This window comes from Stegostoma tigrinum, chromosome 29 (assembly GCF_030684315.1).
Source record: "Stegostoma tigrinum isolate sSteTig4 chromosome 29, sSteTig4.hap1, whole genome shotgun sequence".
In the NCBI taxonomy this organism is placed as follows: Eukaryota; Metazoa; Chordata; class Chondrichthyes; order Orectolobiformes; family Stegostomatidae; genus Stegostoma; species Stegostoma tigrinum.
The window spans coordinates 1,756,617-1,770,863 of record NC_081382.1 but is presented as its reverse complement, the minus strand read 5'-3'; the positions used below and the strand labels follow the sequence as shown (position 1 = coordinate 1,770,863).

The 14,247-nt window shown below is 43.7% G+C and overlaps 1 protein-coding gene across 2 annotated transcripts in view; it reads left to right on the top strand.

Moving 5' to 3' along the window:
• Window positions 1-2,323, top strand: part of c8g (complement component 8, gamma polypeptide) — a 31,071-nt gene extending 28,748 nt beyond the window's left edge. Inside the window, exon 8 of one of the 2 annotated variants that reach the window (XM_048558530.2) lies at window positions 2,180-2,323. In XM_048558530.2, coding sequence (XP_048414487.1) covers window positions 2,180-2,202 — 23 coding nt within the window. In that variant the 3' untranslated portion in view covers window positions 2,203-2,323. The remainder of the gene's footprint in view (window positions 1-2,179) is intronic. The other variant, XM_048558529.2, reaches the window with a different exon arrangement.
• Window positions 2,324-14,247: the final 11,924 nt, after the last annotated feature.

Here is a 14,247-nt window from a genome sequence, read left to right as displayed (position 1 = left end):
TGGGTATCACCGGCTAGGCTGGTATTTCTTGCCCTGGAGAAGGGAGCCTGACGTGCTTGTCCAAACCTGACTGTCCTCATCAAAGTTTCACTCACTCATTCCTGTGGCCCCTGATTGACACTGGCTCCTGGTGCGCAGCACCTAGATTTTAATATTCTCACCCTTGTTTTCAAATTTTTGATAGTGTTCAGCAGGCCTCCCTCTCTCTGTACACTTTTCTGAGCCCACAACTCCTCAGAAATATTGGCACCCTAACTCTGGCCTTATAAGCATCTGATTTTAATTGCTTCATCAAGGTATCAAGCGTCTAATTTGTAAGGCCCTAAACTCTGGAATTACCTTCTTAAATCACTCCATTTCCTCCTTGTTACAGCTGAGGCTGGAGGAATACACTGTCATTCTAGTTCTATTACTCTGCAGATCATAACTACAATAAAAGTATTCTCCCAGCTTCCCAGATCCTCAATTAAATGTTGTATTTTTATCAGTTTAAAAGAAAATCTATCCACCAGCTTTTTTAAATGAGTGCAAAATTATGGGTTTATTATAAAATCATAGAACCCCTACAGTGTGGAAGCAGTCCACCCCAACCCTACAAAGAGCATCCCACCAAGACCCAGACCCCACCCTATCCCCGTAACCCTGCATTTCCCATGGCTAATCCACCTAATCTACACATCCCTGAATACTACGGGCAATTTAGCATGGCCATTTCACCTAACCTGCACACCTTTGGTCTGTTGTGGGGAGCTGGAGCACTCGGAGGAAACCCATGCAGACATGGGCAGAACACGCAAACTCCACACAGACAGTCACCAAAGGTTGGGATTGAATCTGGCTCCCTTGGGCAGCAGTGCTAACCACTGTGCCACCATGCCACCCTTATTGAATGAAGATGTAAATTGGGCAAAATGCACAGTCTGAAATATGGAAGTATAAATGACAGTCCTTCTAAATAATCCCAAAACACACGTGCTGACATGCACCAAGTCGAGAATCAAAACCGACTTCTTTCGAAAACACAATTTGGCCAATGTTCTTTATACCTCGAAAGGAGAAAAAGGACAATATGTGGAATGTTCATGTTACCCCCCAGTCCAGCTGTCTGGTACTTGGAGACAGGTCACGGAACACATGTACTTGGAGACAGGTCACGAAACACATGTACTTGCCTCTGAAGAGATAATGGGAACTGCAGATGCTGGAGAATTCCAAGATAATAAAATGTGAGGCTGGATGAACACAGCAGGCCAAGCAGCATCTCAGGAGCACAAAAGCTGACGTTTCGGGCCTAGACCCTTCTCTGGTGAAGGGTCTAGGCCTGAAATGTCAGCTTTTGTGCTCCTGAGATGCTGCTTGGCCTGCTGTGTTCATCCAGCCTCACATTTTATTATTTACTTGCCTCTGAAGTCTTGGCAGACACAACATACTCAGGAAATGCAATATTGAGAAGCTCCTTCATTCAGTCTTTGAGGAGAACAAATAGTTTTCACCTGATGTTACACCATGGCCTTTTCAGACACAGAATAGATCAGGTAGATAGTACCTTCGTTACAGGCCTTTTCCCCCAAGTGAAGATCACTATAAACTCCAAGCCCATGTTCAAACATATCCAACAGGTGCTTTTCAGTCAAACAAGAAGGTCTCACAAGTTGAGTGATTTCTAGGTAAAGCTGATTTATTAGAAAGCTACAATGCCTACGATGAACTTCTAATGCCCTCTTTAAAATAATCCACTCCAGGTATCTCCACAAACCTCGAAAATTTAAAACTTAAAATTAAAAAAAATTCACATCAGGAGTATTATCTTAGCGGACTTTAAAACATTCCTTAAACCCTATTTCTTTGACCAAGTATTCGGTCCTTGTGTCTTCTAAGTGACTTGGTGTCAAATGTCATTTGATACTTGCTGCCCTGAAGGAACTCGGGGTGTTTTATTATTTTAAAGTTGCTACGTTAATATAAGTTGTTGTTAAAGTAAATAACTATGTGGTATGCCTAGCAAAGGAGTGCCACTACTATCATGTAGCTACAGCCCTGTGTAAACAGGCAAGACGTCTAATAACTTATAGCAGTTCAAGTAAGTGAGTAATATCCCTGATAACAACACTTACGTCATCATTAATTCTATGCCGTCACCTTTTTATAGTTTTTGAGTTTTAGTTTTGTTTTGTAATAGATGACGATTTTGGAAAGTCTTGAAACAAGAAGCCACGAGCCTTATTAAGTAGGCCCAGAAACGAAGGCAAATTTCATGGTGTTTCTGCTATTGGATCTAAGCAACATCAGTTTTTCTGCCCTGTCAGTTTATCAAATAAAGTTGTGTTTCAAAAAATCCCACTTGTCTTGTGTTCCCTGTACTTTTAAAACCGCCCTATTTTGTATGGGCTTATGGTGCTAGGTGAGAAAATCTTATTACAAGAAAACAAAATATGGAGTTTTGGAAAAGATGGTGACAGCTTTGGGAGGTGACAACATATTCAAGGTATTGGACAAGTAAAGGTTGGCGGTGATAGGCTAAGTGTTTTTGTGGTGAAGGGGCTATAAAGGTTTGGCTAAGGCAGGGCCTCTGCTTATTTATCCTCATGTCATAGTCTTGGGCTTTCCTCTTGTGTTGCTTGTAGGAGTCTTCCATTTTCCATTTTCAGTCATCATCATTCTTCTCCCTCTTGATCTATATTCTTCTAATCTTGCTTCAATCACTTCCTTCTCATGCCAATCCAACATTGCTTCCTTTTCTTGAAGATTTTCACAAGCAATCTTTCCTCCTGCACCATCCTGCTCAGGTCTACTTGTGACTCCTAACTCACAGCAATATGGTTGACTCAGACTGCCCTCTGAACTGGCCCAACAAGCCACTCAGTTTGAAGGTAGTTAGGGATGGACAACAAATACCAACTTTCTAAATGACGCCCACATCCTATGCAATAATTTAAAAAAGTCCTGAGGGTCTCTTCATTGTTTAGTGTTCTCTTCAGCTGAGCCATTCTGTCCATCTTCAGAACCACATTTCACAACCTCCTTGTCTTTGGATCTTCAGTTTTCTCGATGTTCACTTTCCAGTCCCGTACAACAAGGTACACTGAATTATAGTCTTGAGAATTCTTCTCTTGAGACCTAATTCTCATCCTTACACTTAGAATTTTTTTTTTGAGAATGCATTGTTTGCTATTCATGGCTGTGATGTACTTATTGCAGTGACCATCCTTTTACAAAATGCCTCCCAGGTACTTCCAAATTGATCTAGTAAGAGCAGAATCCCTTGCTCACTTTCACCCGAAGGTTATCTCACTGTTTTTATTTTCCTCGACAAAACATTGATAGAGAGGTACAGGTATATCATTGACATCAGTGCAAAGGAGACTTGTGATCTTTCCTTCTGTTCCTATATGCCAGGAATTTGGAAAGCTACTTAAGTGCTGGTAATTGCAGGTAAATCATCCTGCACTGTTTACACTGGAAAATTCACATTTAAAGGGAGCCTAATTTTCCAATATATTGGACATGAAAATGAACTCTACCTCTCTCTCCACAGATCCTGTCAGACCTGCTGAGTCTCTCCACCACATTCTGTTTTTATAAATTTTGTAATTAAACTGCTCAGAGATGGTATGACACACCTCTGGAGTAGGTGAGACTTGCACCCAGGCCTCCTGACCCAGTTGAAGCAAGCTGTCCTCATAGAAGAGGCCCGCCAGCATATTGGCCCAATGAACCTTCATAGTATTCTCTCCATGTAAAGTATATACTAATTTTACAGTTTTCGTCTCTTTACCAATCAATACTCTGGGTGTTGTCTCATCTGGACCCTGTATGTCTTGTAAGGACTGCTCTTTTATTTTCTGTTTTTACTTAAATTATGGACTGAAATGAGAAAGAGGTGTTTTAAGAACCAGAGTTCGAAGGGATGGCTGTATGTGTTGTAAAGCAAATAACCTGACACCCAGACAAGCATCACATCAGCAATTTTTGAATAAGCTGTAATTGAAGGTTGGATTGCAAATGGTTTGGGGTCAAGGGGGAGTATAGATGCAGCTTTTTCTGGCAACAAGAAGTTGATTGATAACTGGTCACCAGTCCATAGTCCATTGACAGAGATGCTATTGCCTGCCAACAAATGTACGATTGGTTCTGAACTGCTTGGAGCTGGAAACAAGTGACAGAGAGAGAGAGGGAGAGAGAGAGAAAGAGTTCAATCTTCTTCTGGCTTTGAAGCAGCCTCTGTGCTCAGTACAGTCAAAATTCACTTTGAACTTGAACAAAACTAGTTTATTTTTCCTGCCACCGTTATTGTATATTCTGACTTTACTTGATAAGTCAGAGACATTGTATAAATGATGAGGCCACCTTGTGTCTCTTACTAACTGGTGGAAGTGTTTAGAGAAAGATGGCTGTAGCAATGTGCTAGCAAGCAGAAGAGTCATAAAGACTTCTTCAGCCAAAGAGCCTGGGAACATAAACAAAATAAAAACCAAAAGAGCTGCGGATGCTGTAAATCAGGAACAAAAACAGAAGTTGCTGGAAAAGCGCAGCAGCTCTGACAGCATCTGTGAAGAAAAAAATGAGAGTTAACATTTCAGGTCTGGGGAAAAGCCTGAAGCTGGGACAAAGTCCGAACAGTCTTTCCCGATCTTCCCTCTAACCAATAATGTATTTAACCTGTCTGATGGTCTGTGTGTGCCAGAGGGGGTTTATAAGGGAATTATACTTTAAATTAGTAGTGTTGTATTCTGGAGATTTAAAACTATTATCAGTAGTTAGAGTCTAATGTCTTTTAATGCAGTCACAGAATCATAGAGCTTTACATCATGGAAACAAATCCTTTAGTCCAACTCGTCTATGCCAACCACATGTCCTAAATTAATCTAGTTCTGTTTGCCAGCATTTGGTCCATAACTCTCTAAACTCTTCCTATTCATGCACTTATCTAGACGCCTTTTAAATGTTGTAATTGTACCAGCCTCCACCACCTTCTCTGGCAGCTCATTCCATACATACACCACCCGCTGCGTGAAAAAGTTGCCCCTTAGATCCCTTTTAAATCTTTCCCTCTCACCTTAAACCTATCCTCTCTAGTTTTATTCTCCTCTATCCTTGGCTATTCATTCTATCTATGTCCCTCATGATTTTGTAAACCTCTATAAGGTCACCTCAGCATATTCAGCCTTACCCTATAACTCAAACTGTCCAGTCCTGGCAACATGCTTGAAAATCTTTTCTGAACCTTGTCAAGTTTCACAACATCTTTCCTATAACAGGGAGACCAGAATTGAACACAGTCTTCCGAAAGTAGCCTAAACAATACCCTGTGCAACTGCAATATGATTCCCAACTCCTATACTAAATGCACTGACCAATAAAGGCAAGCGTAGCAAATGCCTTTTCACTATCCTATCTACTGTGACTCCACTTTCAAGGAAATATGTGCCTGACCCCAAGGCCTCTTTTTTCAGCAAATCTCCCTAGGACCTTGCCATTAAGTGTATAAATCCTGCCCTGGTTTTCCTTTCCAAAATGCAACACTTTACACTTATGTAAATTAAACTTGATCTGTTACTCCTCAGCCCATTTGCCCATCTGGTCAAGATCCCATTGGACACTGAGATAACCCTTTTAACTGTCCATTCCACCAACAATTTTGGTGTCATCTGCAAACTTACTGACCATAACTCTTACGTTCACATCTAAATCATTCCTCCATATCTGCAAAGGTCCCATTCCTGAGAACCCCCACAAATGACAGCATTCATGAGTCTGCAGCTAATTAAAATAGGTTAAAATGGTTAAAAATATCATGGATATGCCACTTTTGCCTGTACATGTTGATTTTTGTTTGGCGTGGATAGACCAATTCATGATGCGTGATTTCACCAGTACAGAGGATTTTCTGTACATAGTGATTTTTATTCAACACTTTCTCTCAATTCTGATCTGAACGTTGGGTAAATTGGGGAGCTGAGTGAACGCTATAAAACCTTTAACTTTTGTCATAACTCCAGGAAATGTGGAACTGAATTTCAGGCTCACTACCCCAGTGAGTGGCAACAAACAGAGTAAGATTTCCTTGTTCCTGTGTGCAAACCCTCTTGCATTGAAGACCAATGTACCATTTGCCTTTCTCACTGTTTGCTGCACCCGCATGTTTGCTTTCAATGACCAGTGTACAAGGACATCCAGGCTCCTGTGTACATTGATATTTCCCAATCTACATATCCTAAAATTTACTATGACATGTATCTGTTCTTCTGCTGTGCCCACATGTTTTAGTGTATTTCCGATGAGCTTTAGATAAGTCTGAGGTACTCAGTCTATGAAAGCAGTTCATTTCTGATAGATGTCTCAATTTTAATTGGTTGTTGACATGATTCTGATATAGCCAAGTCAAGGAACTACAGCTCTATTCTTGGTTTAAACCTGGAAAGAATCTCCTCTGTTTTCCAATTCATACAAAGGAATTTCACTGACATCTTGCTGATGTTCATGATGTTTGCCATGATTTTGTGGTTGCAGGAAGCTTTTTTGCTATTGTCCAGTGTGAGGTTTCATTATGTTGCAGAGCTGGCTGCCTGGTATACTTTTCATGCCTGTTTCTGGGCTTGATGGTGCAGTTTTTCCCCTTCATGTGAATTTTCAGTCTCCCTTCTACCCAGTGGTGTTTTGCCACAATCTGTCTCACAAGTAAATGTAAAGACTTGATTTTCCCATTCTATTTTATCACTACCCTTCATTGGCCCAATCTAAGTCAGCGAATTTCATTAATTTCCTATTGATCCTGTGCTTCCCTCTGTGTACAGTAATTCACTGCCCCAAACAGAGTTTTGTCTGTAGGTAGTTTTTCATCTCTTGTAGCTCCATTGGCAACTTCTACCTCCTTTGCAGGTTCCTGGGGTAGAGCCAAATTGAACTTGATGCTTGTCTGATGTTTGCAGTTTCTTTGACAGACTGCAACGTGAAAAACACCACTGTAAACATCTTGCAGTTGGAAAAAAGAACTATTGACCAGCATTGGCAATTCTTACTTTGTCCAACTTTTGACCAGTAACTTCTGTCTCCTGTTCACTTTCCCAACTTGGTCCTGTCACCATTCATCTTTGTTGGAATTTTATCAAATTCCTTTTGGAAATCCAAATACACAGCATCGTCGACATTCCCATCATCAGCACAGTCTGCTACACTTTCAAATTCTTTCAAGATTTACCTTGAACCAATCCATGCTGGACTTTCTTAATTATTGAGGCCTTTGAATATTGAACAATTAATTTTGTTTTGTATTAGTTTCTATTAGCACCCCGTGCACTGGGATTGAATAGACTGGCTGGTGAGGATACAATTACACACTTTTTTGAAGGTTGGGTAACATCTCCACTTTTAAGATGACTATGGCAGCTTCCTCTTTCTTCGTAAAGACTGAAGAAAAGTGCTCAGCGCAAGCCATACCTCAGTTGTGCCTCTGTTCATAAAACCCTTTCTTGCCCCGACCCCATTTACGAACTGTGTGTCAAAAAAAGTTTGAGAATTGGGGGTCAGGACACAGAGAATGTATCATGTTGTGTGGAACATAACTTTCTGGAAGTTGGGTAATTTCAGGCCACAGCAAGTTGTATAAGTTTTGGAGTTTGCATAACTTTAATTTACATAAGGACCATGTCCGTGTGTTATAGCCATCCTTCTCTATCCCACAAAAGCTTGTTGTTACTTTCTGTCACGTTATGCGGAATGGTTACAAGCCACAGCTTCATAATCCAGGCCCCTAATCACACGCACATGTTGTTTATCCTGTGCACATGCATAGCAATTGGCTTCATTCTCCAATCACATTCTTTGCAAATTTAAAATGCAAAATATGTGAAAAATAAAATATCTGGTACACAGAATGTTCCAGGAATAGCTCTTTGGGGAATATGAGGTTAATGGACATGTTTCAACAAAAAGAAACAGATGGACACACAATACATCTCACTGGTGTATAGTCCCACACACTGATTCTCACTGGGGTACAGTCACACAAACACTGGTTCTCACTGGGGTACAGCTCCACATACACTGACTCTCACTGGGGTACAATCCGACATGCTGACTCTCACTGGGGTATAGTCCCACACACACACTGACTCTCAATGGGGTACAGTTCCACATACACTGACTCTCACTGGGGTACAATCCGACACGCTGACTCTCACTGGGGTATAGTCCCACACACACACTGACTCTCAATGGGGTACAGTTCCACATACACTGACTCTCACTGTGGGAGAGTGCGGGGAAGTGGTGTTGAAATGCCCATCAGCCATGATTTAAATGGCGGAGTGGACTTGATGGGCCGAATGGCCTTACTTCCACTCCTATGTCTTATGGTCTTACAGCCCCACACACACAGACTATCACTGGGAAATGGGGTACAGTTCCTCAGGAGATAGCAGCAGAAGTTCATGACATGATGGGTGCGTCTGCTGCGTACAGAGCGGAAGGAGAGAATGATGAGGCTGTAGTGATCTGTGATTGAATTGTAAAGGGATACACATCAGTATCAACAACCTTGGTTAAATAAAAAGTGATAAGGTCCACCCAGCTGAGTATAGAGAGTTAGGATGTTAATTTAAAGTGGGACCTTAAAGATAATATTCTCAATGTGGGAGTTTTGATCAGTAGATTTGCATATATTACAAAAATTGTTGGGGTGGGATGGTATACAGTGTGGAGCATTACCTTAGTTTATAGGAAGATGTAAACAGCCTGGTCAAATGGGCTCAGCAAGTCTGGTAACATCTGTGGAGGATAAAACAATGTTTCAGGTCCAGTGACCCTTCCTCAGAACTGAATATGAATATTGGCATCGTTGTGGCACTGCAGGAGGCCGAGGATGGACATGTCGCCTGCCACCTTTGGGTGGCATCGTTGTGGCACTGCATGAGCCATGTCCATCGACATGTCCATCATGGGCCTCCTGCAGTGCCACAATGATGCCACCCGAAGGTTGCAGGAACAGGAACTCATATTCCGCTTGGGAACCCTGCAGCCCAATGGTATCAATGTGGATTTCATAAGCTTCATAATCTCCCCTCCCCCCACTGCATCCCAAAACCAGCCCAGCTCATCCCCGCCTCCCTAACCTGTTCTTCCTCTCACCTATCCCCTCCTGCACCTCAAGCTTCACCTCCATTTCCTACCTACTAACCTCATCCCGCCTTGACCTGTCCGTCCTCCTTGGAATGACCTATCCCCTCCCTACCTCTCCACCTATACTCACCTCTACAGGCTCCATCCCCACACCATTAACTTGTTGGTCTCCTCTCCACCTATCTTCTCCGCTATTCATCTTCGGTCCGCCTCCCCCTTTCTCCCTATTTATTTCAGAATCCTCTCCCCATCCCCCTTTTCTGATGAAGGTCTAAGCCCGAAACATCAGCTTTTATGGTCCTAAGATGCTGCTTGGCCTGCTGTGTTCATCCAGCTCCACACTTTGTTATATTTGATACTAGCCTTTGTTAGCCAAGGCTTAGAGTTTGAGAGCTGGGAGGTTATGTTGGAACTTTATAAAATGTTATTTAGGCCACAACAAGACTTTTGTATACAGTTTTGGAATCTACGCTATAGGAGGGATGTTATTGCATTGGAGCGGGTGCAGAGGCAGATTTACCAGGACGTTGCCTGAGCTGGAAATTTGTTATGGAGAGAGATTGGGCAGATTGGGTGTTTTCCTTAGAGCGGAGGAGGTTATGAGATGACATGTATAACGTTATGAGGGGCATAGACAGGGTAGACAGGAAGAAGCCTCCTCCCTTGATGGAGGGTTCAATGATCAGAGGGTATAGATTGAAAGAAGATAGTTTGGAGGAGATGTGAAGGAAAATGTTTTCACTCAGAGGGTGGTGGGAATCTGGAACTCACTGCCTGTAAGGGTGGGAGAGGCAGAAGCCCTCAGAGTATTGAAGAAGTATATAGAAGTGCATTTGTAAGCCAAGTCATGCAAGGCTATGGCCAAGTGCTGGAAAATAGGATTAAAATGGCTCAGTGGTAGTTTTTGACATGGACATGATGGACTGAAAGGCTTTTGTCTGTGATATTGGTCTCCATGACTCTATCACCAGTGCCATGTTCTGGTAAATGTAAAAATAACAGACGTACCAGATGAATGTATGAATGGAAATGGAGTAGGGGGCAGGGAGTGTCTCACTGCTGATGCTGTTAGGGAGAGTTTAAGATAGTTTGGCAGTGGAATGGGAGCTTGAACAGGGAGACACCGAAGGGAGAAACAATGATAGAAGTAAAAGAAATAAAGCCAAGAAGCAAACATGGAGGGCAGAAAAATCAAGGAAAAAAAGCAAATGGGACTATAATAAAAAAATGAAGCTCAGGTGACTAACAAGATTTAAAAAAGACAAGTTTAAAAGTTTTGCGCCTTAATGTGTGAGGCACTCGCAAAAAGGTAGATGAATTAGCTGTACAGAGTGATACACACAGTTAGAATTATTTGTCTAGCACAAAATAACAGGAAATGCAGTTCAATTATAGTTTACAAAAGAAATTAGGGATAATACTGGATCCAAAGAAGAAACATTTACAATTGCTAGAAACAGCAGCAAGCCTGAGGATTGGGTGCATTTTAGAATTCATCAAAAAAAGATAAATTTTTGATCAACAGGGAGAATATGGATATAAGAGTAAAATTGCAGAAAACATAGAAAGTTCTGCTCACAAAGAAGACCCTGAATTACCTGTTGCCTGCCACTTCAACACGCCACCCTGCTCCCTGCCTACATCTCTGTCTCTGGCTTGATGCAGTGTTCAAGTGAAGCCCAACGCAAGCTGGAGGAACAACACCTCATTTTCCGCATGGGACCCTTCAGCCCTCCGCACTCAATATTGAGTTCAATAATTTTAGGACCTAAACTCTCCTATGCCCCAGCTCCCCACCCCACACACCAGGCCTTGTTACCACAGCCTGCTATTACACACCCCCTCACTAACAGTTCCCATTAACAGCTATTCACCCTCCCAGCCTGCTCGCTAGCAACTCCTTTGTCTGTCCAACTGTCTCTCTCTCTCTTTGGGTTCCATCCTATTGTTTACTCCCCGACCCCACCCACTTCCCTATTTTCTGCATATAAACTGATGTTTTCCCAGCCACCATCAGTTCTGAGGAAGGGTCACTGGACCCGAAACGTTAACTCTGTTTTCTCCTTCACAGATGCTGCCAGACCAGCTGAGCTTTTCCAGCAACTTCTGTTTTTGTTCCTGATTTACAGCATGTGCAGTTCTTTTGGTTTTTAAATAACTAAAAGTGTTAGGGAGGCAAGGATCTAGTGAGAGGGAGAAATTGAAGGAAATCGGTATTAGTTTAGAATAAAAGGTGCTGGGGAAGTTAATGGACTTAAAGGCTGATAAATCCCCAGGGTTTGATAATCTGCATATACAAAGACTCTAACTGCGATACAGTCACGCACACAATGGCTCTTACTGGGGTACAGTCTAAAAACACACTGACCCTCACTGGAGTACTGGTGCCACAGACACTGACTCTTGCTGGGGTACAGTCCTACACACACTGACTTGCACTTGGGTGCAGTACCACACAAATTGACTGTCACTTGGGAACACTCTCTCACACACATTCTCACTGGAGTACAGTTCCACACAAATTGACTCTCACTAGGTAACATTCCCAAATATTCTGGATCTTACTGGGGTACAACCCACACATGCACTGTCTCTCCCAGGGTTACAGTTCCAGACACATTGTCTCTCCCTGGGTTACAGTTCCACACACATTATCTCTCACTGGGGGGGCAGTTCCATATACATTGACTCTCACTGGGATACGGTCTCACACACACTGATACTCACTGGGGTACAGACCCGTAGGCGCAGTGGCTCTGACTGTGGTACAGTCCCAAATAAAACTGACTCTCACTTGGGTACAGTCCCACATACACTAATACTCGCTGGAGTACAGACCCACAAGCGCACTGGCTCTCACTGGGGTATAGTTCTACACACACTGACCCTCATGGGGGTGCCCATCCCACACATATACTGATTCTGACTGGGGTACAGATCCACATACACTGACATTCACTTGGGTACAGTCGCACACACACTGATTCTCATTGGAATACAGTTCCACCGGCATACTGAATGTCACTGGGGTACAATCCCACACATGCACTGATTCTGACTGGGGTACAGTTCCACATACATTAAATCTCACTAGGATACAGTCCCACACAGGCTGAGTCTCACTGTGGTACAATCCAACACATGCTAATTCCCACTGTGGTACAGTCCCATAGATGCACTGGCTCTGATTGGAGTACAGTTCCACATTCATTACCTTTCAATATGACACAGTCCCACGCACACTGACCGTCACCTGGGTGCAGTCCCACACGCACTGAATCTCCCCGGGGTATTGCTCCCACACACACTGACTCTCCCCGGGGTACAGCTCCCACACACACTGACTCTCCCCGGGGTACGGCTCCCACACACACTGAATCTCCACGGGGTACGTCTCCCACACACACTGACTCTCTCCAGGGTTCGGCTCCCACACACATTGGTCCTCCCTGGGACACAGTCAGACACACACTGACTCTCACTGGGGCACATTTCCATACATGTTTACTGTCACTGGAGTACAATCCCACACACATTGACTGTCACTGTGCTCAGGTACCACACATACTGATCATCTCTGGGGTACAGCTCTTACACTCTGACTCTCATTGAATACAGTCCTACACTAATTGACTCTCACTGGTGTAGAGTCTTATACATAATGATTCCAATGGGTTACCGTGCCCCACACACACTGACTCTGGCTGGGGTACTGTTCCTCGCAAACTGACTCTCACTGGGAGACAGTCCCACACACATCGACTCTTACTCGAGTATGGCTCCCACAAACACTTTGATTCTCAGTGCGGTACAGTCACCCACACACAGAAGCTGACCTGGTTGCAGTTTCACACACATTGAATCTCCCTGGGATACAGTGGCACACACACTGACTCTCACTGGGGCACAGTCCCACACACACTGACTCTCACTGGGGCACAGTCCTACACACACTGACTCTCGTCAGGGTAAAGTTCCACACTCGCTGGGATACAATCTCACATGCACTGATTCTCACTGGGGTGTAGTGTCACCCACACTGAGTGTCCATGTAGTATCGTGCTCACACATTGATTCTCACTGGGGTACAGACCCACAGACAGCGAGTTTTACTGGGTAACAATCCCAGGCATGCACTGGTTCTGACTGAGGTACAGTCCCACACACACTGACTGTCATTGAGGTACAGTCCCACATACACTTACTTACACTGGTGTACAGTCCCACACACATTGACTCTCACTGGTGAACAGTCCCTTACACTTACTTACACTGGTGTACAGTCCCACACACTGAATCTCACCGGGGTACAGTACCATACAGGCTGATTCCCACTGGGGTACAATCCCACACACACACACTAGCCCTAACTGCGGCACAGGTCTACATACGTTGACTCTCATGGGAAGACAGTTTCACACATATCAACTCTTGTTGGTATACAGTCCCATACACATTGATTCGCATTGATGTACATTCCCACACACACTGACTCTCACTAGGATATACTCTGACTTTCACTGGAGGTACAGTCCCACACACTGTGATTCTCATTGATGTACAGTCCCACACACCCTGGCTATCATTGTGATATGTCTCCCAAACACTGACTCTCATTGATGTACAATCTCACACACACTGATGCTCTCTGGGGAACAGCTTTACACACATTGGTCCTCAGTTCCACACTCACTGACTCTAATTTGGGTACAGTTGCACACACGCACTGAATCTGAGTGCGACACCGTTCCATACTCTCTGACTGTCACTGGGGTACAATCCCACACACACTGACTCTCACTGGGGTACAGTCCCCACACACATTGACTCTCACTGGGGTACAGTCCCCACACACATTGACTCTCACTAGGGTACAGTCCTACACAGCATCTTAGGAGCAGGAAAGCTGATGTTTCGGGTCTGATGAAGGGTCTAGGCCCGAAACGTCAGCTTTCCTGCTCCTAAGATGCTGCTTGGCCTGCTGTGCTCATCCAGCTCCACACTTTGTTATCTTGGATTCTCCAGCATCTGCAGTTCCTATTATCTCTGATACAGTGCCACACACTTTGACTCCCATTGGGGTACAGTTCCACCCACACTGGCTGTCACTGGGATACAGTCCCACACATA